The sequence below is a fragment of the Drosophila arizonae genome, chromosome 6 (assembly GCF_054131065.1).
Source record: "Drosophila arizonae isolate 15081-1271.41 chromosome 6, UAZ_ARI_1.0, whole genome shotgun sequence".
NCBI lineage: Eukaryota > Metazoa > Arthropoda > Insecta > Diptera > Drosophilidae > Drosophila > Drosophila arizonae.
In genome coordinates, this window is record NC_142926.1 from 747,280 (window position 1) to 774,281 (window position 27,002).

Below are 27,002 nucleotides of genomic sequence, written 5' to 3' on the forward strand. Positions count from 1 at the left end.
TTATCCTCCTCCTTCTCTTCGTTTCTATTTTTTTTTTTTTTTTGTTTCGTCGAATTATTTTCTGTAAATAAATAAATATACATTTATAATCTTAGATACACACACGGAGAGAGATAGACACAGAGACAGAGAGAAAGAGAAAGAGAGACATACACATCTCTTTTTCTCTCTCTCTATACTTATATGTATATAGAAGTATATACAGGGACTTACCTCAGAAATTATATAAAGTCAATTAGTGAAAGCATTCCAAATTATTTCCCACCTATAACTGTTCAGAAAAAAATTCTTTACTACTGCTTACCGATTTGTTTTATTATTTCAAGTCGTGAGTGAACGACTTGTCGCATACCCTATACCCTTCACATATATATATATATATATATATATATATATATATATCATATGTATATACACATCGCCGCATTCCCGCGAAATGATTATATGTTGATTTTTTGCGATTTTTTTTAGATTCTAATGCAGAACGCTTAGAAAACGTCCGTCTCACATACTTGCAAAAAATAACAACTGAAAAAATCAATTTCAATTTAAGCGTATGAATACTAATATACAGTAACATAATTGAAAAAAAGCTTCTTCTGTAAAATTACATTTTGACATAGGATCATTTCGCGGGAATGCGACGATATGCATATTCAGTCGACTCTCAGTATTTCAAACCTGCGATACCTCTCGAACCTCTCATTAATTCAAAGTAATCACGTGTCCCCTACAAACTCTCTTTATAATTCGAATTATTCCCACATATTTTTATGCACTCAGTAATTCGAACTAAAAAATTTTTGCTAAGACGCGGTAATGCGTACTCATATGGTCAATAATTCGACAATTCACATTTCAAGTTGGTGTCTTAATACGACCTTTGAATTTGAAATTGGGGACTCGCCTGAAACTATGATTACTGTGCGTGTTATGCATTAAACATTTTGTTTTAGAAAAAGAAAAAAATTAATTGAATAAGTAGAAGGAGGGGAGAAAAAGCAACCATGGGCTTCGAAGCAAACCCTTATAAATGAGTTATTTTCAAAGAACATACAATTACAAATATGTAAAATACCAGCAGTTTAATAAAAACCATTGATAGTTCGAAATCTTATTCATTTTCTCTCAAAAATTTCGAACCATTTAATATTTCGAACATTCGATAATTCGTAGTATTTTAAGATCCCTTAAATTTCGAAATACCGAGAGTCCATGAAATAGATAACATTTTGAACGCACTTTCAATGTATTTAAGGGTATAATATATAATAAGCAGAAGCATGTTAGTTGAAAAAATTAAAAACAAAAAACAAAATTGATTAAAAATTAGATTTTAAAGTTTTAATAAAACAAGAATTTTTTTTACAGAATTTTAAAAATTATAATCATTTGAGTTTGTAATTGTTTTTTTTTTATATTGGTATACTCAAAAAACAATGATCGTTGACGTATGTATCAATTTATCAATCAGGAATTACATATATATTCATTCATTAACACTTTCATATATGTATATACATATATATATGAATATAATACATACATACATTTATGTATGCATACGCATGTATATGAGCTAGAGCACTTTTAGTGTTGAGTGTAAACTGGAAGATTGTGTTTCCTAGTTCATTAGAGATATTACTACATACATAAGTATAGTTTTTTCTTAATTATTTGATGCTTAAGACAGTTATGTTTGCATATCATTCGCACTTACTAAATACCTATCCATTATGAATAAAAATTGCGAGGCATTCGTAAATATACATATATGTATATATTTTTTGTTAGCTAACTAATCCGTATTCGTCGTTAAAACAATTTCTGTTTAGTCTTTGATATTACGTTCTGCGAATGTATGTATACATGTATAATGCTACGTCGTTGGGCACACATACATATATGTACATACATATGTAACATGTAACTAAAATCTAAATAGCCTAATAAATAAACCACTTACATGTAGATATGTGTACGAGTGTATCTTAGTGGACCTATCTTAAAACTGATTTATCTGACTTTTCCGCACTCCTCAACGCCTGTCCATGTGTAAGCTGACATGCCTGCATACACGCATATATGCATGCGTATGCATCGTATGTACATACATGTTTGCGTACTCATGCATCCACATGTATACCTATGTACATGTATGTGGCCTCAGTCATCGTTTATACTTGCAGGCATCTGTTCTCTAATGTGTGCATGAATGCACGCGTCTATGCGAATAATCAAACTCAATAATCACAAAATTATATCGAACAAAGCGAATTAAAATAAATATAAACCAAATAATAATAATAATAATAATAATAATAATAATAATAATAATAATATAATTTATATTTTCGCTGGGGTGATCCATGTGATTTCGCAAATCTTACCAGTAATGTGATTGCGATTGAATAGTTGTTGCATTAGATCTCGATTGGTCGACGAATTCTTTCGGCCAGCCTCTGGAATATCGACGTCGTTGTCTTTCACGGATACGGCGATGTCTCCGGCCAGGTGACGATGGCCCACCGCAGCCGGTCGCCCATCTGCCGCCGAATCATCTACAGCGGGCATCGATGTACTCGGGTCGTAGTTCCGTAAGCAATTGTTCTCATCGCCCAGTTGCCGAGTTGAGGCGATGGGTGCAATATTATTGCTCGCATTCGATACGACGTGCTGCAGTAGAAACGCCTTTGAGAGGCTGTAGAAGCGCCTCTCCCTGTCCCTGTCGCTCTCGTTGTCGTTGTCGCTGCCGCTGGCATTGCTGTGGGCATATAACTCGCTGGTCTGTTCAAGCAGGTCCTTCATCTTGCAGATGTGCTCCACGCTGAATGCATGCTTATGCATATTCACCTGTGGTATTTGGCACAATTGGCAATCTTGCAGCTGCTGGTCGTTGCCCTCTTGGCTCAATGCTAGAGTCTTGGTTGACTTGATGCCAGCACCACCAAGACATCCATTGTTGCTGTTATTGCTGTTGTTGCCAACCTCCTTGCCACTGGATCCGTCAAAACTGTTGTCATCCGAAATGTGCGCATATTGTCGTTGATTCCTCGATTTCTTATCTTTAGCTCGAGAGTTCTGAAACCAAACCTGTAAGTCCATTGCAAAGACAGCTGAATTAATAACTATGAACATTCACTACTGACACTTGAATTAAAACATTTTCTAATAAAGTTTACTACGGAATGCATTTATGAAAAATTATTGTTTTAGCAGATCTTCTCTCTTCTAAAGTAAAAGAGCGCATATCGACTTTCGTATGTGTGCAGGTTTACAAAATGACTATTTTGGTTGTTCGGGCTTCTCTCTACGACTTTTCTCTTGAATATCAATCGATGCTGAGACCTTGAGCATTTCGAGACTCCAACTTTCAGACGGACATGACCGTTCTGTGGTCATTATACATGGATTATACAAGGTTTTGGTTAAACTTTCATAATCCACACCCTTTGATTAAATTATTTTTTGCTTAGTCTTATTTCTAAATTGAAAATCTTACTCCAATGCAGCAGATAGCCGATATAAAATATCAGATATATGTTCTTCTTCGTTCTCCCATTGATAATAGAGATGTCGATCTAATGTGAGGCGGTACTTAAATTTGATTTGGTTTAATCATTTACTCGTTAACAAAACATTTTATTTGGCGCCCGAATTTTAGTGCACAGTTCACAGTTATGTTTTCAGTTTTCACTAAAAAAAATAAAATAAAAGTAAAATAAAGCAAAAAGAAACGTTAATAAGCTATGAAGGTCAAAATTAACAAGTAAGAAAACTCTAGTCAAGAGTGCTCGTCTAGATACTACCATGAACCAAATTAATAAAAACGTAAATTTAGTATACAGTTAAAATTTAAGTTTCGATGTATTTAAAAATATAAGAGAATTAGGAAATTGATTTAATTAAATATAAAAATATTTTGAATCAATTAAAAACTAAATACGCTCGATCGAGCGTCACGTTGCTTAAAGGAATTTAATGAAGCTTTTAACATCTACACATTCTATTGAATATTTGACAAATTTAAAAAAATGAAAAATCATTCAGAGTTAGCTATACTGGCATCTGACTTTAACTTGATTGTTTTTATTCGATAAAAACATAACGGGATGGTTTATCGAATTTTAAAGGCAAACTCGACATCCGCTCTGTATATACGAATATTTAAAAAAATCAAGTCTCTAGCTCTTACATCTTCTGAAATCGACGCGTTCAAACATACGGACAGACGGACGGACGGGCAGACAGACGGACAGGGCTAAATCGAGTCAGCTCGTCGCCCTGATTAAGTATATACATTGTCGAGCAAAACTGTAACACGAATTCAATGCAACTTCAATGGGCTCAGGGTATAAAATAAAATATGAAAATTTCGGAGAAACGAATGGGGGGATGCGAGCCAAAAGTAGAATAAATCAAGACAAAGCCGGGAGACGCCGACCAAATTTGTAATATCCGATTTCGCTGAGCGAATATATGGATAGTTAAACGGAAGAACTGGACTGGCATTGCTTGACGCGGCTTCGACTTACCTGTACGACACGTTTTTTAAGATTGACTTTTTTGGAAATCTCCTCAAGCATTTTACGGCTGGGATTCGACTCGGTCTGGTAGCACTCGTACAGGAAGTTCAATTGATCTGGAAGTATTGTTGTTCTCAGCCGTTTGTTCTGCTTGGAAGGCGCGCTGAGCGGCACTGATGTCGTGTCCAGGGGCAAACAATCATTGGACTTGATACTCTCAACTCTAGGACTTGGATTCTCGTCGTCATTGAATGTTAGCATTTGCGAATTGTTCTCAATCATTGTTGCGTCGAGGAAGTCTTCGAGGTTTTGAAAATACTGCGGCTTGTCGTTGAGCGATTTCTGCTTGTCTCCATTGATTGCTTCATTCGACTGGTTCAGTTGTTCCAAGGCCATGTCACGACACTCAATGACATCATTTTCCTTTGTATCTCTGCTCAGCATGCGTTGAGCTTCGTTGATGTTTATGTTGATATGGTTGTTATTGAGCTTCGCGTCGGGCGGCAGAAGATCATTCGCATCAGCTGGACAGCCTTGAGTTCCGTCTGGATCGATGCAATTCTCCTGCACCTCCTCCAGGTGCTCAGTTTGCTCAACCTTAACCTTTTTCTCTTGCAGCTGCTGCTGCTCCTGTAAGCCGATCAATGTGTTTGGTTCATCCGTCGTCGCGTTCGGCTGCTGCGACGACGGTTGAGACTTGGTTTGGGGCGAGGCGGCTAACTGAAAAAACTTCTTAGATTCATTTAGCTGATAGTATTGCAACAGGAATTCAATTGTGGGTTTCTTGCTGGCGCTAAATGACAGTTGCTGATTGTGCTGCTTCAATCCATCCTCATTTTTTCGATAGTATTGCAATAAAAAATCATAGCTATTGACCTTCTTCAGTTCTCTTTGTTGATAGAAATCGCTCAAGAACTCTAGCTCCAAGTCCGTTTCATTTCCTTGTTGCTGCTGCTGCAGTTGATGCTGAAGTAGAAATTGTTGTTTAAGCTCTGCGCTGGCTTCGTTCTGCATAAAGTATTGATATAGGAACTCGTATTTCTTTTGAGTAGTCTCAAACTCTCCCATTGATACCTCCTCAGCGTTGGAAGAGCTTTCAGAGCATTTTCTTTTCTTTGCTGGCGGCTCTTGTTGTTTCTGCTGCTGTTGCTGCTGCTGCTGCGCCGCTTGCTGCAGCCCCTGCAATATACTGCCAAAGGGGCCATAAGCTGCTTCAGACTGACTGGCCGGCTGATGGCTGCTGGCAGAAAAGAGAGCCGGACTCATCAAGTGCATGAGCTGATGCTCACGCAGTGACTCCAATTGATTGAACTGCATTTCGCACTTCTCACAATCAAATTTTGGCAAGCGTTGCTGGTCCAGACTATTGCTGCGCTCCCTCTGCGGTGGCGTTGGTGTCGTCGATGGACTAAAGTCAGTTAGCGATGAGGCCTTGCTAAATAGATGCTGCGGCGATGGAGATGATCCAAATGGCTGTGAGCTCGAATGAGCCGAATGAGCAGAATGTGCCGAGTGGGCTGCTGCTGCTGCAGCCACAGCAACAGCAGCTGCCACATTTGGACCCAGGCTTCCTGTTGCCTGGTGATTATGTATATCCATAGAGGAATTGGAGTCCTCTGAACTAAGATTATGAGCGATTTGCGCAGCTGCAATTTGTGCCTTGGCCGACTTCTTGTTGTTTTCCTCCTTGAAGCAGTGATTCTTCTGATGGCGTATCAGCTCGTAGTAGCGCTGAAATATCAGACTGCACTTCTTGCAGGCGTAGTTGATGTTCTGCTTCTTAGTCTCCTCGCTTTCATACAGGGAGTTGTTCGGCTGATTCTCATAGATTTTGCGCTGCTTCTGTCGTGCGTTCTGGAACCACACAACAATTACCCGTGGCGACAGTAGCAGCAACTTGCTTAGGTACTCCAGGTCACTGTCCTTAGGATACGAATTATTCTCAAAAAACTCTTGCAGCACCTTGATTTGATAGTCCGTGAAGCGCGTGCGATTCGCACGCTTGCCGCCGGATGTTGAGGACGAGGAGTTCGATGAGTTCGATGAGTTGCTTTCCAAGCAAACTTGCGCTGTCGGCAAAGCCCGGTCGCCTGACGATGAGCTCGTTCCCGCTAGCTTCTCAAATGATTTACCAGATATCTGCAATTTCTTCGGCGGTCCCATATTGCTGCCAATGTTCTCCAGCTGCTGACTAAGTAAATCGTTCATGCTACTATACAAATTGCCGGGTGCAATGCTATTCGGCGTCGGCGGTCTTGATAGCACATCCGAGCTTCCACTCTCCGACTTCGTTTCAAAGCAATTCGTTTGCTGTTGCTGCTGCGGCTGTTGCTGTTGCTGCTGACTTTGATGGTGCCCGGCTGATTGCTGCTGCATTGGGTTATCATGCATGTCCATACTGAGATGTGGCATCAGCGACTCTGCTGACTCCATTTGTTGCTGTTGGTTCAGAAACTGAAACACCTGCTGTTCTTTCTGCTGCTCCTCCTGCTGCTGCTGCTGCTGCTCCTGCTGATGCTGATTCTGCTTCAGCTGGCATTGACTTTTGTGAAAGAAGTCAAGGTGGTCGTCATGCGGCTCAGATTTGATTTCCACCTCCAATGGCAATGCGTTTACCTGCTCGGCTACCGCCTGAGTGGGCATCATGTCAATAACTTGCGCTTTAAAAAAATCACTTATGTTGCTGTTGCTACTCAGATCTTTTGCAGTTGCTGTTGCCGTTGCCGCTGGTAGCGATGTTGTTGCTATTAGGTTGTTGCTGGCTGCAGCTGCTGCTCCTACAGCTGCCGCTGAAGCTGGCGCCACTGGAGCATCCGCTGGAGCTAAAGAGGTCACCTTTGCTTGTCCTGTACGTTCATATTCCTCTAGATTAAGAGTAGTCGACGGCGGATTATTGAAGTTGTACGGCGAGTCCTTGTTGCGCTGTCGTTCCTTAAACAACGTGTTGCGGAACCAGTGCTTAACAACCTGCAAAAGTATTTATTAATGTCTTATCATCTCTCGCTCTCTCGCTCTCTCTATACCTTCATTGGCAGATTTGCCTTCTGGGACATTTCCATAATGCTCTCCTCGCTGGGCGAATTGTTTATGTCGAAATGAGCTCTCAATATCTTCAGTTGGTCGTCGGTGATGCGAGTGCGAGCGCGCTTCTGGTTGCTGCTCAGTTGCTGCCGAGTGAAAATTGAATTCAAATTGAGTTAGCTCGACTGGGACTTGCGGTTTCGTTTGGGCCTTACCTGAGTGTTGTTGGGCGGAATGAGGTTGATGCTGGTGGCATCCGCTGCCAGGCTGCCGCCTGCTGTAGCGCCTGAGCTCTTTGACTGGCGCTCGGAGCTTCCAGCTGCAGCTGCTTGGACGGAGCCTATGCCATTGTTCTGGACTCCGCCAACTCCAGCTGCTGCGGCTACTGCTGCTGCTCCAGCGGCTCCAGCTGTAGCATTGCCACCAAATATCAACGGCGGTGCCAGGTTCATAAAGTTCAGTGACATCAAGTGGTGGAATTGCATCAGATTGAGCATGTCCACCGGATTAATAGGCATCCCTGAGCCCGCCGCTGCAACATTCAATTGTTGCTGTATTTGCTGCAAGCTCTGTATGCTCTGAAGTCCTTGAAAGGACTGCGGATTGATGTTAACAAATGGAGCTGATTGCTGCTGCTGCTGCTGCTGCTGATGAGCCTTGTCTTGCTGCGCCTGCAGCTGCAACTGTAGCTGATGAAGGTCGCCACTTGAGATCGCTAATTGCTGGTCATCCGGTGCCTCTTGCTGCTGCTGTTGCTGTTTGAGCAGCGCAGCAGTTAAAACTGCAAAGTGTTGATTCTGCTCCGTTGCCGAAGGCTCATCTAGCGCGCTTGGCGACAGCAACTGAGAGCTCGAAGCTCCTTCCTTCGCATGTACGTCTAGCGGCAATGGCGAGGCTAGGCGCTGCGGCGATTGCTTTGCTCCAGTCTCATTCGCCTTGGCCACTGGACAACATGAAATATGCAATAAAATTTGGTACACATATTCACTTTCACATAGGCTCATTTTCCTACTGGGGATAGCATTTGGTACAAGCTCGACTGGAAGATATCCTGAGCATCTTGATAAGCAACTAGGAGAAATCGTACGGAACTGTAAACGGACAATTAGCCAAATATGCCTTTTGCTCAATTGCTCTTAATAAGATCAATGGGTAAAGCCTTCAAGTTTTGATCGGCCTGTATAGACCAGGGCTGCCTGTCTAAGTATTAGATTGTATTAGATCGATCTAACAAGCTGTAAGGCTCCGATATAGAAATTCGGACATACGGACAGGGCTAGATAGATTTATCCCGATCTGGAATAAATGTTGGAGTGACCGCGCCTGACTCTGCCTTTTTTTCGAAATGTGTTCGAGAAGGCTAATACCACACCCAAAATTTCTATTATGAATGGATTCGTGTGTAGGGTAAAGGTCTTTGGAAAACTTACCTCTTTCACTGGCTCGTGTGGTAGTAAAATCAAAAACATTTGTCTCGGTTGGTTTATCTATCCCGCTTGCACCATACAACGGACTAGGTGACATGTCCCCAGGACTGCTCGTGACGGGCGAGCATTCGGTCGGGTGCGCCTGTTCCATGTGCTTCTGCAGTGCCTGAGTGCTGCGGAAATTGCGCTGGCACAGCGAGCACTTGGTTGCATCTCGCATGCTGTGGTAGAGCATGTGAGCGGTAAGCTTTTCCTGCGTCTTAAATGCCAGGGAACACTGCTTGCAGCGGTACTTATAGACGTGCCGCTCCGAGATGACCAGACTCATGTGCGAGTCCTTGAAGTGCCCAGTCATTGCGGACAAGCTACCAAAGGTCATATAGCACGGCCGACTGCCATGGTTAACAAGCAAACAAAGATATTCGCCGCTTTGCATTGGATAATGCTGCGCCTGCTGCGCGTGTTGCAGCAGCTGCTCTTCGTGCTTGAAGTTCGCCTCGCACTGCTGGCACGCCAGGCCCTGCATAACGCCAGTTGAGACAGCTGTGGGTGTGGGCGTAGCTGTGGGCGTGGCATCACCCATCGCTCCTTTGCTGTCGTCAGTTCCCATTGTTGTCGTCGTCGTCGTCGTCGTCGTCGTCGTCGGATCAGTGTCTTTAAGAGGCCGCCACGCTTTGTGATTGACCAGCTGCAGGAGTCGAGCGAGTCCGTCTCGCGTCACACTGTGTACGCTCATCAGATGCGTTTCCAGTGATGACTTTTCGTTATATCCGCTCTCCAAGCATAGTGGACATGAGACACCCGATTTGGGCAGCTTCTCGTTCGCGCTCTTGGCGTCTTCCTTGACCTCAGCTCCAGGCGCTTCGTCGGTATCGTCCAAGCGCTCGCGCTTTATTTCAACGGGGCAGTCATCCATGTCCACTCCGGAACCACGCCCATCTGGAGTCGTGGGCGTTGGAGTTGGCGTCGAAGAGGGTGTGACACTGCAGCGCTGGACGGCAGCTAGAGCAGCAGCTGCGATAGCTGTTTGAAAGGCCTGCAGCGCAGCCGTGTTTGTGGGCATACTAACATAGTCGTCTGTCTCAGAACTAGGATGAACAGCCTCAATGTGGCCCTCCATATCCTTTTTCGATTGCACAAAGTATTCGCAGATGTTACATTTGAAAATAGTCGTCGACGCACAGCCTGATGATAAGGGGGAAGGGACGCGCGCCTGTGCCTTGCCACTGGAAGTTGCACAGCTGGAGACGGAGGCCGGCGAGAATATATTGACATCCGTGGAAGGTCCAAAGCCCATTTCTGTCGCTGCACCAGCAGAAGCAGTCGTAGCTAAATTGAGGCCGCAGTCGAGGCTTGAATCTGCAATCGAAAAGACGGACATCGATATATATATATGTATATAGGGGAGAAAGGGGCTAAGATTCAATCTCTACTTTTAGGGACGCATTGTATAATGTCCGTGGGACAAGAGGACAAGAGGGTATGTATCAAGGCGTATATTAAACAACTGCAGAATACTTATTCACATTCCATCGGCTATTTAGAAGCAAAGTTTGGCTCTAATACTACTCTAATGTTTTCAACGATTTGCCATACAGACAGAGGGACAGTCGGACAGACGGACATTGCACAAAAACAATATATGAATGAGTATAATAATCGATTGTAGGATTGTTGGACTGGAAAAACATTATAAGTGAAGCGGGTGCTTCTGACAATCCCTGTGTTGTAGGTATATGAATGAAGTGTATATAGGAATCTGAGAATGAGTACGGCAAGAGCTCTCCTCAGGCTCAGGATATCTCCTAGTTGGGTATTTAGAATGTGGCCTTTATCAAGGATAATCTGCTTTTACATATACCATATGGATAAGGATCGATATCCAGGGCATTGCAAATATCTTTATCTATGCGAACTTGCAGTGCGCAATGTTCAACACACCATATTATCAATACTACCAATGTATTTTATTTTAAAGACAATTTTATTCTCTTAACGATGAATTCCCTTTCCAGCAGGTTGGAGTGCCCTCGCACACAGCCAAACAAACCAATCGAAAATTGGTGGCTAATGCAAAGTAAGCTTTGAAATGAGCCACAAAGGAACATTTCCGACTTGCAAATCAAGTTGCAAGATATAGGATAGGATAGGAAATCATATACCACTAATCAATAGTGGTAATTTGTTTCTTATCTCTTAAGTTTACCTTTAAAATAAATGACTCAAATTGTTGTTGTTGTTGGAAATAGAAAAAACCTTTTTTTTTCATCGTCAATAATATGAAATTCTCGTTAAGACACAGTACATTGGAATGCGTTATCTTTAGTAGAATTGATACTATATAGATGTGTTGAACATCGCGCAAATAAACATACTGTTCGAATTATTAGTTGGTTGGGACTCGTATGAAAATTTGATTGAATTAATTAAAGAGCTTTGCATCTCCTCGAAAAGCACGCACATACAAACAGAGACTTGATGCTTTTTTTTAACGTACAGATTAATAATCCTGTAAGAGACCCCTTTGGCTAATCAATGACTTTGATAATAGGAGCGACCACAACAAAGCCGAAACGCACAACACGTTCACAGCCAGAACAAGAAATCCAGAATCCAGAATCAAGAGCCCAGCGCCCAGTGCCCATGCCCATACCATGCGTAACCCTCAGTCCGACTTCGTCTCTATCTCCAACTCCAACGCGAACTCTGTCTGATTTGGATTGGTGTTGGTGTTGGTGTTGGAGCCGAAGTTGGTCTCAGCTGCGTACAGTTAATTGCAAGCAAGGGTGCAGCCGTTGTGATACGGACCAAATGCGAATATATTTCAAATTCCATTACCAATTTCAAAGCAATTTCCATACAGCTTGATTGCATCGAATTAAAAAGCCGACAACAAAAAAGCCCCAGATACCGAGAACTTTCTGGAGTCGAGCACAACTGACTGCACAATACTCGCTCACAGATTTTTATTAATGATATTAACGTCGCATCTACATATCTATGTAGAGTATATAAATTCTTGAAAGAAAACAATGAACTTGGCCCATATAGAGAGGGTCATAGCTAGAGGGAAATAACAAGGGAGGGAGAGAGACTTGTTGTTCATGGCATAATAAGCTAACTAATCGATAATAATAAAAAATTGAATACTATTTAAGAAGAAACAATTAAAATTTAATTAAAATTATTTTTATTTTTCCTCCCATTTTTTTTTTTGTTTTTTTTTGTTTAATCTTATTATTATTATTATTTTACCTTCCCAAATGTCTGCAATAAAGATACACACGCACTCATTCAAACGCACACATACACGCATAGAAAGACTTATAATACGCGATGCGTTCGTAACTCATCATTAAGAACCGAGATCCCAGTTCGATTTTACTTTTTTGGTTGCCCGATTCTTCGATTATTATCGTTCTTGTGGCGAAACGCGCCAGTTTCCTCCCCTCTCCGTCTTATTCCATTTGTCTATCTGTCTCTCTCTTTCGCTCGCTCGCTCGCTCGTTCTCTTTATATATAGACACATCACTATCTGTCTGTGTTTTACGTTGTGTGTATGCGCGTGTGTGTGTGTGTTGCCCCTCTGCCGATTTATATGCGCTTTGAGATTTATACGCTGACGCTGACCCTTGAGGAAATTATTACAAATTACTTAAGAATGCAAAAACGATTATATGTATCCATCGAATTTGCAATTAGTGACGTGCACAACACACACTTTGCTCCACGTCCAGGCCCGACCTGAGTCGCTGCTTGCAGTTTGCAGCTCTCAGTTTTCAGTTGGAAGTTGGCAGTTGGCCCAAGAGCAGGTAAATACAGTGTGATGTTCCATATCTCAGCTGCGGCATCGTGCGGGGTGCCGTACCGCAGGCTTAGCACCTAAGCCACAGAGCAACAGCAGACGCTGCTGCGCGCAGTGGCCATAACCAAAGAGAAACAGAGAGAGAGAGGGAGAGAGAGAGAGCGAGAAGGAGAGGGGCAGATCACAGCTGGCAAGAACCTGGAATCCGGATTTTGTGCTGTACACGGTATACTCCCACCAGCGAAACAGACACAGCTACAGGGTATCTAGGCTCTCTCCAATGATGGATAATAGCACTCTGCCCTGCGCCTTCTACACTCTCTCTCTTTCGACCTCTCTTCCTCCCTGGCAATTGGCTTGTAATTGTTTTACTCTTCGGATCTCTGAATCCAATTTTAAACAATTATAAACCTTTTCTTGAGCCGTAGTAGACGTCGGCCGATCATTTCTGTCCCTCTCTCATACCACAAAATGTATTTGGCCAACTGCTGTCATTTTTATTAAGCACTACGAGCATTTTATTTTTGATTCTAGACCCAACTGGCCAGCTGCCGTCCGCCCTACACATGTGTTTACTTAAGGACTTGCTCGGATCTATCTGATCCCACTTGGACACGGACCCCGGCTGTTGGTAAGAGGCTCCTAGGACCCTCCCTAATTGTAATTGCTCTAATTGTTGTATCTTAATTTTGAGGTCTGTGCGGAACGACATCTAGGCTTCTAGTTAGGCGTTCGATCTTGAAATGTATTGCATAAGCTTCTGGTGCATTTAACATGGTCTACTGGTTTCTCTGGGATTGGCTAACACGTACCTTCAGTGGGGGCCAGCGGCAGTTGTTCGGTGACCTTGAACACCTCGTTGAGTCCGAGCATCTCCATATTTTCGCTACGGCGCTGGAGGCAAATGAATTGCTCAACCTGCATGTGCCGCAAGCCCTTCACGTGTTGCACCATGTCATGCAGATTTTTGGCAACAAAGTTACACAGTTGACAACAAAGGGATTTCTTCGGCGACGTCGATGATGCTGATGGCGATGTCTGTTGTTGTGGTTGTTGTTGTTGTTGTTGATGTTGATGTGGCTGCTGCTGCTGCTGCTCCTGCGGATCGTCATTGAGTAACTGCATCGACATCGGCATCGACATCGGCATCGACATCGACATCGACATCGACATCGGCACAGGCATCGACGACTCCCTGTAACTACGATGCATGCGACTCTTCTGTATGATGTGCAGCAAGTGCTGAAAGATCATGCGCATTGTGTCATGCCGCATCTGCTGCGTGTGCAGCGAGAGCTTCTGAATGGAGTTCGTGTGGTAGTCGCAGCAGTTGCACTTCACCTGCACCACATTCGCCGCTAGCTGGGTTTGGTATTGCAGCTTATACTCGTTGCGCGGCCCACCCTCGCGAATGTGATTGATAAAGTTGAGCTTCTGCAAGTGCTTGTCCGTCTTGCTGTGCAGCTGGAAGTTGGCCTTCAGATTGGTCTTGTAGTTGCATAGGCGGCAAATGTAGTTGTTGTTGTGGATGACCATGATGTCCGTGGAGGAGCTCGACAGCTGCCGCGATCGGTCCAGCAGCAGGTGCTGATTCAGCTCCTCCATATCGTTGGTGCTATAGCAATCGCATATCAGGCAGCTATATAGGGCCGTGGGCCACGGCTCCGGCTGGCTCTCCGAGTACGCGTCAAGCGCCTCTAGCTCAACGCTCGTTGCAGTCGCCAGATTCCCGATCCCCGTTGGCATCTTCATGGGCTTTGGCGAGTAGGCGGCGAACGTGGCGTGCAGCTGCTCAGGCGTGCTAGCCGGCGAGCCCGTGTTTGTTGGCGACATTTTGCTGGCAGTGGAGGGCAGCAACTGCTGCTGCTGCGCCTGGGCATTCTGCTGCAGCAACTGTATCATCAGCGCTTGATTATAAGCCAAGTCAGCTAAGGCTACCTCCGGCCCAGCTGTCATAAAGCTGCTCGAATTGCCAGTTGCTGCTGGTTGCTGCTGCTGCTGCTGCTGTTGCTGCTGCTGCTGCTGCTGCTGCTGAAGATAATTTAATGCCTGGATGTGCTTAATGTTATTCTGCAGCACTGCCATGTTGTGCGTGTGTTTTTCACTGGTCATGTGGATGCGCAGATTTCGCGCCACCGATGTTTCGTAGCTACAGATGTCGCAGCGAAACGTCGGTTTCGGTTTGGTCGATGACAATGTTGCTGCCGTCGTCGCAATCTCCTTCGATATTGCTGCATTACCTGCAGCAGCATTGGCATTGACTGAAGCGCCAACACTCGCTGCCGCTGCTGCTGTTTGAGGCGGTGCAGCTTGGGTCGGTGTTGGACTGGGAAGCATTAGCTTGGCGCTAGCTGCTGCTGCTGCTGCTGCCACTGCAACCATGTTCTGCGAACTGTTCAGCTCCTGCATATTGTTCAAATGCTTGTCCGACTGCATGTGTATCGATAGGTTGCCCTTCGTTGTCGTCGAATAGTTGCAAATTTCGCAGCGATATGGCTTATAGCCGCATGAGTAGGATTCGCCACGAGCCAGCCGTGGATGCTGTTGACCTGAAACGATTTGATTTCATGTGAATATTTTTATGATTGAGTAAAAGTGCTCGATTGCCAAATACCCTAAGTCTGGCACCTGACTGCGCGGTGACTCCGATCCGTTATATCTATTCCAACCGGAAACTGCGTTCCCTAGCCTAAATATACCTCGCAGCTTCGGCTGCAAGTCTGGCCAACAATCTGGACTTTCAGATGCTGAAATCTAGACTTTATATATAGCTTGCTCTCAGCCTGGAGCTCCATCAGAAATTGAGTGAAAACAGAGCTCAGCTCTACTGCAACCTACATCCCTCTGAGTACGGCTCAGAGTCGGGCTGGTACCTCCTACTCTCTCTTTCTATCTCTCTCTCTTTCTCTCTCTCTCTCTTTCTCTCTCTCTCTCACACACAATTTCTTTTTATACATAGAGCTGATATCGCTCGCTGTCTCTCTCTTTCCGTTTCACTCTCTATCGCTCTTTCCCTCTCACTCCCACACACTCTCTTTTCCCTCTTTCCTCTCTTTCTTCCTCTCTCTCTTCCTCTCTAGCTCTTTTCTTTCGAGTCCTACCTGCTAAACAGTATCCGCAGGCACTCTCTCCATCTGGATGCTTCTCACGCATATGGATTTCCAAAGTTTCCTGGTATTTGTAGTGCCAATTGCATTGCGGACATTTTAGAGTTTTGCAGGAGTTACGCGTGGACATCTGAGCGCCGCTGTTAAGACGAGCCGAGTTCAATAGCATCTCGCAGCTGCAATAATAAACAGTGAAATAAAACAATGAAATAAATTGTAGCATATATACATACATATGTAGCCTGTCGAAAGGGAAGTGCAAATTGTTAGAGGTTCAAAATATTTTCTGATATTTTCTTGATATTTTCTTGGTTTCTCTTTGTCGATATCTGAACTGTTTCGGACTCCTGGAAATGGCAAATCGTTTATCCAAATAGAAATGCAACCTATGCATACGGATAACGGATACGGATAACTAACGCACTACAGGGAACGGGCGACTTGAGTTCATACTTGAACCATTATATATAGTCAGCCGAGACACATATACTCAAAGCCCTTAATTTTGGACACACATATGACCACGGATATGGGAGATTGAAAAGGCCACAGATATCGATGCTTTGAGAGAGAACTGAGATGAGATGCAGGTAATTGAAATAATTAGAACTACTTTATATCTATACGGGTTTCAATCTCAGCTCAGAGAATGAATGCTCTATGCTCTGTGCTATGTGCGCTTCATGACTATCATGAGTACTTAATTTGAATTCGAGTCGGACGACTCTATTGTAAATGAGTGGCACATTCAATTAGTAAGTAGTTCACAATGGACGGGACGGGCAAACAGCACCCTACAAAGTGTTGATGGAATTTTATGATCGCAATACATAGCGGCAATTTGAATTGAAGCCGACATATATGTATATATATATATATATATGTGTATATATATATATATATATATATATATATATATATATATATATATATATATATATATAAGTGAAATCTGTGCAATTGGTTTAATTTATTTTTGTTGCGCCGCCTCCGTCCGACCATTTCCTCATATTCATCTCTGCCTCGAAGACTCCCAAGAGAGATTGTCGACAATGCGTTCGTTTAAATAAGCTCGTATTATTTAAATACCATTGTTTGTGACTTGAGTTGGCACCACGGAGACGTAATATCCACTTATGTACACCCCCTATCTGTGTATACAGCAAATCAGACGACCAAACGTTGAGCTTGTCTTGGACTTGCCATGATCACACACAATCTATAATCTTGAAACTCTATTGATGGACAACTCCATATTTATTTCGCATATACGTCAGAGAGTAGTAAGGATTTCAATTCAGATGTCTTCATGCAATCAATGTGAATACACAAATTGGAGCGAACATGTCCCAAGGCTCATTTGCGTTTAAATGAACAGCCGGAACAGAGCCCGAGGTGACACGGGAGTCGGGGGCTGGGACCAATCAACAAAGCCTGGCCAGCCAAAACCCTCTCGCCATGTCAGAAATTAGACTAATGAGTTATTCCATAGGCTGATGATGGCGATGAATCCCCTTTTGCACACTGCTAAAGTTCAAACAGCAGCAGTAATTACGCTTATTATGTGTTGCTCGACCCCTTTTCACAGCGCATTGCATTGTCAGCAACGACGTGGCTCGCCGGAGACTTGCCCATATCGAGAAATACCTCGATAGACGACCCATAACCCAATCAACCCTTTTCACCAGCCTCCCGTTATATGCATATGTATGTATTTATGGTTATGTGTATATGCAGAAATATTTCGGCGGGGTAGCAAACGCCGGCTTACGTCCAAATTGGTAATGTTACGCTTCAATGATCGATTATAATTCTCAATTCCTTCTCCTCAAACAGCCAGATAGACAAAAACAGAAGGAATACAGATACAGTTTCATGTACTTTCAGCGTATAGCCCAAGGAGCTCACAATCCGGACGCTTAGCTGGGTAACTGGACACAGTCATGTCGTGTCTGGGTATTCGGCTGTCTATATGTCCCTCTATTATTCTATCCGTCCACATAAACGGTCCAAAAAAGCTAAGGACTTCAAATGTAATCAAATTTTCTATATATATATATATATATATATATATATATATATATATATATATGAGTTGTATATATTCCAGTAGAATATTCCTGCTTTAGTTGGGTACGCAGGATTGCCTCGGAAGAAAAACGTGGATACTCACCGACCGCAATCCACGCCTTGGGGTCGCCCATTAATATGATCAGAACAAGCGCCAATCGTGAAGCTCGATGCTGTTGTATTGCCAACGGACGAGGCGGTGGGCGAGATGGGCATAGATGCTGAGATGCTGCCGTTGGGCGAGCGCAGAGGCTGCGGCAGCGACTGAGATTGGGATTGAGATTGGGGAGTAGCCGGGGACTTGGCTCGGTGTTGAATATCAATCAATTCACAAGTTTTGCAGTCGACACCCTTAAAATCGGGATGCTCCAAGCAGTGTGTGGGGAACGGAAGGTGTTTCTGCTGTTGTTGCTGCTGCTGTTGCTGTAACTGCTGCTGCAGGAATTCCGTGAGTAGCTTAACACCTCGTGCATTCTGCTCATTGGCCAAGGCAGTGAGAGACGCATGAAAGGAACTTAGTTGGGCCTGAGCCTGGGCCTGGGCCTGTATTGTGGGTGGATAAACGCCGGCCGGATGTTGCTGCTGCTGCAATGAGAGCAGATGTTGCTGCAACATTTCGGCCGCTGTTAGTGTTGCAGCATCTGCATCCATAGGCTGCTGCTGTTGTGGAGCTGTGGGTGAATCAGTGCCACATCCGGAGGCGAGTGACTCCGACCTTTGGCTACGCTTGTTTGACTTATCGCTATCTATATTATCAGTACTGGACTTTACATCTGAAGAAGGTGGACTGGGTAGACCTGCAGTTGCAGCTGAGCCTGAAGGTGGAGGAGGGGGAGGAGGAGGAGGAGGAGGAGGTGGAGGTTGGGGCGAAGGGGTAGGCGAACGTGTTGCGCCCTCGCAAGCCACCCGCAACGGCTCGGCTGCATCTGTCGGCGATGCTGATGATCCTCTTGCAGTTGGAAGAGAGCTGCATGCTGTCAATGCTGTGCCACCTGCACTTGCACCTGGCTTATCATTAGTCTTAATTGTTGCTAAATTTAAGGAACCAAATTTCACAGTTGTTGCAATACTATGCAACGCCTCTGTCATCTCAACATCAGCTACGGCATCCTCGGCACTCGAGCTTTCCCCTCGACCTGAGCCAGAGCCCGAGCTGGAGCCCGATCCTGATAGTTGATCCTGAATGCGCTTCGTTTCGCTGGCATCAATGTTGAGAGCATCCTTAACATCCAATGGCTGTAGAAATGAGATCTGCGGCTTCTCATCCATATTCCGCTGAATGATCGCACTCGAATATTCACGATTCAAAAGCTGTTGTTCCAACTCCACCAGATTCAATTGATGCTCGCTATTCGCATGCAAGCTGAACGAGTTGACAGTGCCGAACGACAATTTGCATATGAAGCACATTAATATCGGCTTATGATTTTGTGTCTGGAACGCATCTACCGCATCCAGGCAATGGCTGCTGGCATCTTGGGCGGATACCACGCGAAATGAATGAATCCTTGGGCTCAAGTGTCTGGGCACCCTGCAAGTATCATCCACTCCCAAATCACCACCCTCAGCTGCACCGTCAGCCTCAGACTCAACGTCAACTTGTCCCCTGCTCCGATTCTCTATGCCTGTTGACTGTACATCTGTGGGTGCTCTTGCCGTAGATGTTTCTGTTGCTGTTACTGTTGATGTTGATGTTGCTGTTGCTGCTGCTGCTGCTGCTGCTGCTGTTGGTGTCGTTGTGGCAGAGCTTGATCTTAAATGATTACTGGACGACACAGTCGCATTGCCTGCATCGATTATTAAGGCGCTGCCGTCAAGATTGTAAACTATTTTGCCATTAAAAGTTTCAACATCAGAGCTGGACATTGGAGAGCCGTCGTTAGCATTATTGGAGTCCTACGAACACACAGCAAAAGCAAGCAAGAATATCATTAGTAATCGATGCATTATTCAGTTAAGAACGTTACACTTAAGAGTTTCTTACATCTAAGACCTTAGTAGAAACTGCTCGACTACAAGCACGCGTTCTGCTAACTGTGCACTAACCTGCGGCTGCGCTTGGACTGAATGTGTATATTCTAAAGCACAAGGTTCTAGTAGTTCGCGTGGTATCAAATGTGTAAACACAGTAAATGAGAAGTCGCTAGGTCTAATAGTATTCAAGAAACGAAATAAATGTATCGGTTATTCTCGATAAAAAAGCAATCGGATGAGTTAACTGTGGACGGACTATCTTTATGAAACTTTCAGAAAGTGACATTGAAATGCGTGCGCTCAACCGGTTATGTCGACGAAAATTCGATGTATTGGTTGGGGATAATGGTAATGAAATAAACTTATACAATTTTTGTGTTTTGATCAAAAACTAAATGTTTTTATGTTAAAACCTATTACGACAAGTAAGAAGACTCTAGTCGAGACTGCTCGACTAGGAGATACCCTGAACCCTCTAAGCTGATATTCTAATCATTCTGCACTTCTTTTATGCACACATACATACAGATGCATCCACACGCACGCATAAGCCGACGCTCTGCTAACTGCGCAGTAAGCAGCGACTGCGCTTGGGCTGCGCTGCAGTGTGGGCAATATTATGAGAATTTATTTGTCGAATAATTTCTTTTGTAAACATATGATCTTAATGAAACTTTCAGAGGATAATCATATGGTAAATATGTGTGTACATTCCAAAGCACAAGTCTCTAGTACTTGAAATGCGTTTTTTACAAATTGGGGAAGAAGGGGGCGTGGTATCCAAAATCTGTAAATTACAAAATCTTTGTATCTATTAACTTTATATACAACACAAATTTGAAGACTCCAGGCAAATGGCAACCGTAAAAAAATTTTTTTTTTTTATACCCTGAACCCATTTTCAATGGGAAATCAGGGTATAATGGTTTTGTTGAAATGTATGTAACAGGGAGAAGGAGGCGTGGCAGACCCCACAAAGTATATATATTCTTGATCAGGGCGACGAGCTGAGTTGATTTGGCCCTGTCCGTCTGTCTGTCCGTCTGTCCGTCCGTCCGTCTGTCCGTCTGTCCGTATGTATGAACGCGTCGATTTCAGAAGATATAAGAGCTAAAGACTTCAAATTTTTTTTAAAATGTCCGTAATTACAGCGCGCATATCAAGTTTATCATTAAAAATCGATAACTCATCCCGATCTTTTTTTATCGATAAAAAACCTTATAGAAACCCAGTTATAAAATTATATCTTCTACACCTTTATTGCTAGAGTCTCCAAATTTGTTATGTATGCTTATATGCAATTTATACAATTTCGATTTTTGTTAAAATTTACCCCCCACCCCTAAATTCACCCCCACACCCTCACTTTTGTAAAAAGCGTATTTCAAATACTAGAGACTTGTGTTTTGGCAATTACATGCATATTCATGTTATAATCATAATCTGAAAGTTTCATGAAGATCGTACGTCCACAAAAAAAGTTATTAAACAATTGAGTTCTCATAGTAAGCGCTCACTGCCGCCCATGCGTGTTTATGCTTGTGTGTGTATATGTATGTAATTGTTTGTGTATGTGTGTGTGTGTATGTATGACTGTGTGTGCGTGCGTGCGTGCGTGTGTGTGTGTGTGTGCGTGTTTCTTGTGTAAGCTGAAAGACGCGAAAAATTATTGAAATATCTATTACTCCAAGGGTTCAGGGGATCTCGTAGTCGAGTAGTCTCGACTAGAGCTTTCTTACTTGTTTGTACTCCTTCTGGTTTAAGTGTCCTCCGGGTATAGCGACGTAAAATCGTCGGTCCCTTGAGCGTCGCTAAAATCGGACTTCACTATATATGGGTGAACAAGGCATGTAAGAATCTACATTTAAAATTTGGCGACCCTATATCTAAAGATGTAGCCGATATATAAATAACATATTTTCGGTAGTCTTTTTAATCTTTCAAACAAATTTCCATTTATATTTTCTGAGATCAACGCGTTCATATGGGCTCAGGGTATAAAATGGACAGATATGAGCATCAGACCCAAATCTAGCACAACTTCCAATGCCTTTACCAGCAAGGTAAAACGAAAACAGTGAGCTCTATTAGTGTTTGAGACATTTTGAGAAATTTTGTATATACAGAGCCCAAAATCAATTAGATATGTCAAATAAATTAGCTTTGGAGCTGTGAACGTCACTACCGCCCGACAGCAAGGCTACAATTCTATAAAGATTAATGGGCAAATTATATTTCAGATGCTGACAGGGGCCGTGGCAAACCTCACAAGCTTATATCTTCCACAGTGTAAGACCTACGAAGACATTATTGGTACACTGTATATCCACAAGAAAAGTTATTAAGTAATTAATTAAGGTGGAAAAATGCCGAACTCGATACGTCACGATCGACCCTGATTAAAACTGAGAAAAATTAAAATCAAATAAAAAGCATTCCTAATAATTAGAAATTATTTGTAATAAATTGCCTATTAAGGTTTCGCTAAAATCTGGGGTTGAACTGTACGTTTAAAAAGCGACTTACGTTTTTTGCAGCGTGCAAACCTGTACATTCGACACTAGAGAATTAATATATTATATGTATTATATGGTTATATAATATTATAAATTATTATATATATAAACATTTTATATACTGGACTCTGTGGCGCAGTGGCGCATTTACTTAATGTTATCAACAAGAAGAAAGAGGGGAACAGGAAGAAGAAGAAGCAATGACACTAACAATGTAAAATGGGTAATTATTCGACAATTATCTGAAATGTGTTTTCAGAATGCCTTATAGCTATTTAATGACAACGGGGTTCTGATGACAACTTAAATATACGTTGTGCGTGTGTGTGTATGCTTGCGTGTGTGTGAGCACCTCTGCCCAACTGACTGTACCTCTCTTTCTGTCTCCCTTTCTCTCCCAATCTCAGTGCTTTGTCATTGTAGTGTTACCTCTGCAGTACAGTCCGTGTGTGTGCGTGTGTGGGCACTCAATGTAACTGCAATTTGCATCCGAACAATTGTTGACAATTACTTCATGCACATATATACAAAGTGTGTGTGTGTGTGTGTGTGTCTGTGAGTGTGGGTGTGGGTGTAGGTATGGAGGAGGGGTGGTATTTAAATGCAAATACATACATAAGTGCATAGCGAGAAGTTCTGTGCCGTATGTGATTAAGTGTGTGTACCAATTCGCTTGTGCTGAGCCTAGCTAGAGATGTGCGCGTGCTCGATATGCAACAGGCAGAAGTGGGAGTGCCAGACACACTAGAACTGCATAACGATAATTTTTTATCAAGAGGGCGAACTGAGTTGGTAACTTAACCATGTCCACAAAATTAAATGGAATAAACTGTTAAAGGGAAAGGGTTTTGATTTGTAGCGATTAGATTTGTGTGCCTGTGTGTGTTTGTGCGCAAGTATGTATTATTTGTCCCCTGCATACGTATGCAAATATGTGGAAAAAGCTCAAAGTGATATTAATGGTATCTCCCACTCGAGTACTCCCCCCTCCCAAAAGTCATACCATCAATAGAACTACATAAAGAACTTTTCGTGATCACGACCCGAGCCCATCTTCCATTTAAACCGAAGTGAAATCATTGAATGAAGAGGGTTAACAAATGCAGGGACATGAACATACATACATATATAATTCCTATGTATGGGTCTTATAGATGGTTAAACATTAAATACCTCTGGAGGCTCAGAATACAAAAAAAAAAAAATAATAATAATACAATTCTGAAAAGACCTAAAGTAAAATTGAAACCAAATTCAGTAAGTATTTAATAGCTGTTATCAGAGGAGTCATTGTCCGTGAAATGAAATCTGCATGTCGCATCCATAGAGACACATACATATGCAGCATTTGTGTGTGGGTGGATGTATGACTGAATATTAATACGGGAATAACAGTAAGATTGCTCCAGTCGGGAGTGCCCAGCTCGGAGTTCTTTTAGAGTTGTTCTCCCAATCACGCTCTCTAACAAGCACGAGACGAACACGCACACATACACAACAAGTAAGAAGGCTCTAGTCTTGTTTTTTTAGACATACAATCTTAATTAGACTTTCAGAGCGTAATCATATGGTGAAAATGTGTGTACATTTTAAAGCACAAGTCTGTAAACTACAAAATCTTTGTATCGATCAAATGTATATACACAGTAAATCTGAAGTCTCTAGGTCTAAAACGGTTCAAAATAGGCTGAAAAAACAAAATCAATTTTTTTAATATTCTCTTCTATTTTTCGATGATTCCTTTTGCCCGTTACATACTTTTTCACAAAACCATTATACCCTGATTTCCCATTTTCAATGGATTCCGGGTATAATAACACATACACACTCCAGAGTAGTATAATGGGAAATTAATTTGTCTTGAATAGCCTTTGACCAAGTTGCACTTTCTTAATCGAGTATTTGAGCACAGGCATACGACACCCGAAACACACCAAAATCTTCCTTCGTTTAGGAACCGCCGCCTTATTAGACCCAAGTGCGTCTGCAACTCCCTCTTCGGCTTGTCACTGGCACTTGCCAAACTCATTTCCGGACGTTGTTTTATGCTTCTTGCATTAGGGAAAACATTGATCGAAACTTTGAACGACATTGCCACAAACAGTAAATGTAATTAAATAAAACGCGCTTCTCAATTTGTTTAATAGTTTCAAGTTGGCTTATGATTTTCTGATCAACTCGATGTTGAGGAGTTGCGCCAACCTCGTCCCAAACAACCGAACGAATGGCAATGGGCATGCGATAGGGAAACAAAAATTGCATTGTAGATAATTCTGTGGAGTAGGGGGCTAGAGGGAGTAAATGTGGTAAAGAGGTAGAGGTGGTTAAGGGGTAGGGATATTGCACAGCATTGGCGTCAAAAGAGTAACAAGAAAGAGCTGAAATTATGAGGACCGAAGGTGTAATGAAAAGACGCGCATATCTACATTTGGATTGCCCACTGCTGGGTCCGGAGGAGTGAGGAGGGCAGCTGAACAGAAGGAGCGAGTGAGGAATGTCAGGGGTAGCGAAGGAAGGAGAGTATAGCCCAGCCAAACTAAAACTGATGAGTGCGATGAGCCCGGCGAAGTGATACAGTGAATAGAAGTGAAGGTGAGGTGGATCGGTGGTTTTTTTTATTTTTGCATACCAGCCACAGACAGAGGTAGAGGCAGAGGCAGATGCAGAGGCAGAGGCGGAGACGGAATGAGAGACACAGCGACAGCCGGAGAAACCGACCAAAATACGAGCGCGAGCCAGCACCAAGCCAGGGGCAGCGGCGCGGGGGCAACGTCAAAGCGGCATGCCACTTGATGGTGGTGGTTGATATATCACGGAATTTGTGTGTGGGTGTAGTGCACAAGCAAGACGAGCACACAATATAAACCAGTTGAGGAATATGAAAACAGATAACGACTCCAAAGAAATAAAGACGTACAACAACAAGGCACGTGCAAATCACGCACACACAGAGAGAGAGAGAGAGAGAGAGAGAGAGAGAGAGAGAGAGAGAGAGAAACACACACATACGGAGATCCCTATTCTTACCGCAGACTCAGTTGTAAACAGGCAACAACGTCAAGGGCAAGAAAAGAGGTCTGTAAGGTGGGCCGGTAGGGAATGTGTGCGGCGATGAGGAATCGAATGCAAGGAGAGAACCTTGACTTTCCTTTGTTTTCTTATGCAGCCAAAGGAGGCACTGAACTCTTCATTTCTGCGAGTTGAGTTCAGATTGGATTGTGCATGGAGGCATTCGATTTGGGTCTATGTCCTATGATCTCATTGCTGGTCGGACTGCAGGCAAATAACTAAATCGGAGGTCCCGAAACTTGCCGCCAAAAAATATGGGTGGCAATGACACCCGAAGTCTGCAATATATTCTCCCAATTTCGTCATCCACGCCAACTTTGGGCAATGCCCCCTGAAAGATGGCATTTAGTGATCTGATTCATCCATGTAGTATCCATGATCTGGAAATACTATCGATATTTATCGATATGAAACTAGAGGACTTTGAAAAAATTATATATATATAGGTATATATATATACAGATGTATATACCTGAAAGTTTATAAGCGCTTGCATCCAGCTATGGGAGCTTAGTACCTCGAAGTAAAATACAAATCTCTTTATGCTGTGAATGTGTGTGTGCGTGAAGGTTTTTACTGAGAAATCTCCTTTGTTCTCCGATTCAGCATAAAAAGTTGCGAATATAAAACAAAAGTGTCACTTGCTGTTCACTTCTGCCGCCGCCAGGAGACGAGGGGCAATCGAAACATGCATTGTTTTCACCATTTTACGGCTGTTGCAGTTTTTATGCATAAATACAGTCAATATACACACATACGTGCACACACTCATACAAATGTATGTATGGCTGTCTCTGTGCGTTCAGTTTTTGTATACCCTGAACCCACTGAAAATGGGAAATCAGGGTATAATGGTTTTGTGAAATAATATATATATATATATAAATATAATATATATATATATATATAAATATAAGAGCTAGAGAGCTGGCAAATAAAATGCTGTCATTGGGTTGGTGATACTATTGTCATTATTGCTGTACATTTTGTAGGCTATTTTAATTTAAGCCGACTCTAGCTTTGTCAATATCTTTTAAGTAAGTAAATAAATAAATAAATTAAAGAAGTGTAGAATGAGTAGAATATACGCTTAGAGGGTTCAGGGTATTTCCCAGTCGAGCAGTCTCGACTGGAGCCTTCTTATTTGTTTTTCTTTTTTTTTTAGTTTGTTGTTGTTGTTGCTATTTGTGGATCGTGTTTGGTGTTTGTGTCGCGTCCTCTTCGCTTGAACAAAAGCGCTTCGCAATCATTCATTTCGGTAAGATCAATGGATCGATACGGGACAGCTAAGAAAAAAGGAAGCCCCAATCCCTGTCTAAGGCTTTGATGAACTGTTTTCAAAATTCTCTCGGTGGCCAATGTCGAATGCCAATTTGGGCAAACAATAACAATAAATATCATTTATTTTAGCCTCCTCGCTTTACGCTCATTAAAATTGTCGCGAATCGCATTGCCAACGCATGAATATGTTAATGAATTATTGTCCC

The 27,002-nt window shown here is 42.8% G+C and overlaps 1 protein-coding gene and 1 long non-coding RNA gene across 8 annotated transcripts in view; one reads left to right on the plus strand and one right to left on the minus strand.

Annotated features, from left to right (window-relative positions):
• Positions 1–213: 213 nt before the first annotated feature.
• zfh2 (Zn finger homeodomain 2) overlaps positions 214–27,002 on the minus strand; it is a 49,773-nt gene continuing 22,984 nt past the window's right edge. For 3 of the 7 annotated variants that reach the window (XM_089472589.1, XM_089472588.1, XM_089472586.1), the window contains 8 exons: positions 18,060–19,852; positions 15,881–16,062; positions 13,592–15,328; positions 8,978–10,333; positions 7,763–8,490; positions 7,550–7,693; positions 4,536–7,493; positions 214–3,093 (listed from right to left, as the gene is read on the minus strand). In XM_089472589.1, the coding sequence (XP_089328715.1) occupies positions 2,347–3,093; positions 4,536–7,493; positions 7,550–7,693; positions 7,763–8,490; positions 8,978–10,333; positions 13,592–15,328; positions 15,881–16,062; positions 18,060–19,822 (9,615 nt within the window). In that variant the 5' untranslated portion in view covers positions 19,823–19,852 and the 3' untranslated portion in view covers positions 214–2,346. Of the gene's footprint in view, positions 3,094–3,502; positions 3,697–4,535; positions 7,494–7,549; positions 7,694–7,762; positions 8,491–8,977; positions 10,334–13,591; positions 15,329–15,880; positions 16,063–18,059; positions 19,853–19,940; positions 20,372–27,002 lie in introns of those variants that run through there. The other 4 variants (XM_089472587.1, XM_089472592.1, XM_089472590.1 and 1 more) reach the window with 4 other exon arrangements.
• Positions 10,332–22,483, plus strand: LOC149268307 (uncharacterized). Its single transcript, XR_016270768.1, has 3 exons — positions 10,332–12,786; positions 13,314–16,476; positions 22,171–22,483. It is a non-coding gene; the product is annotated as an uncharacterized LOC149268307 (long non-coding RNA).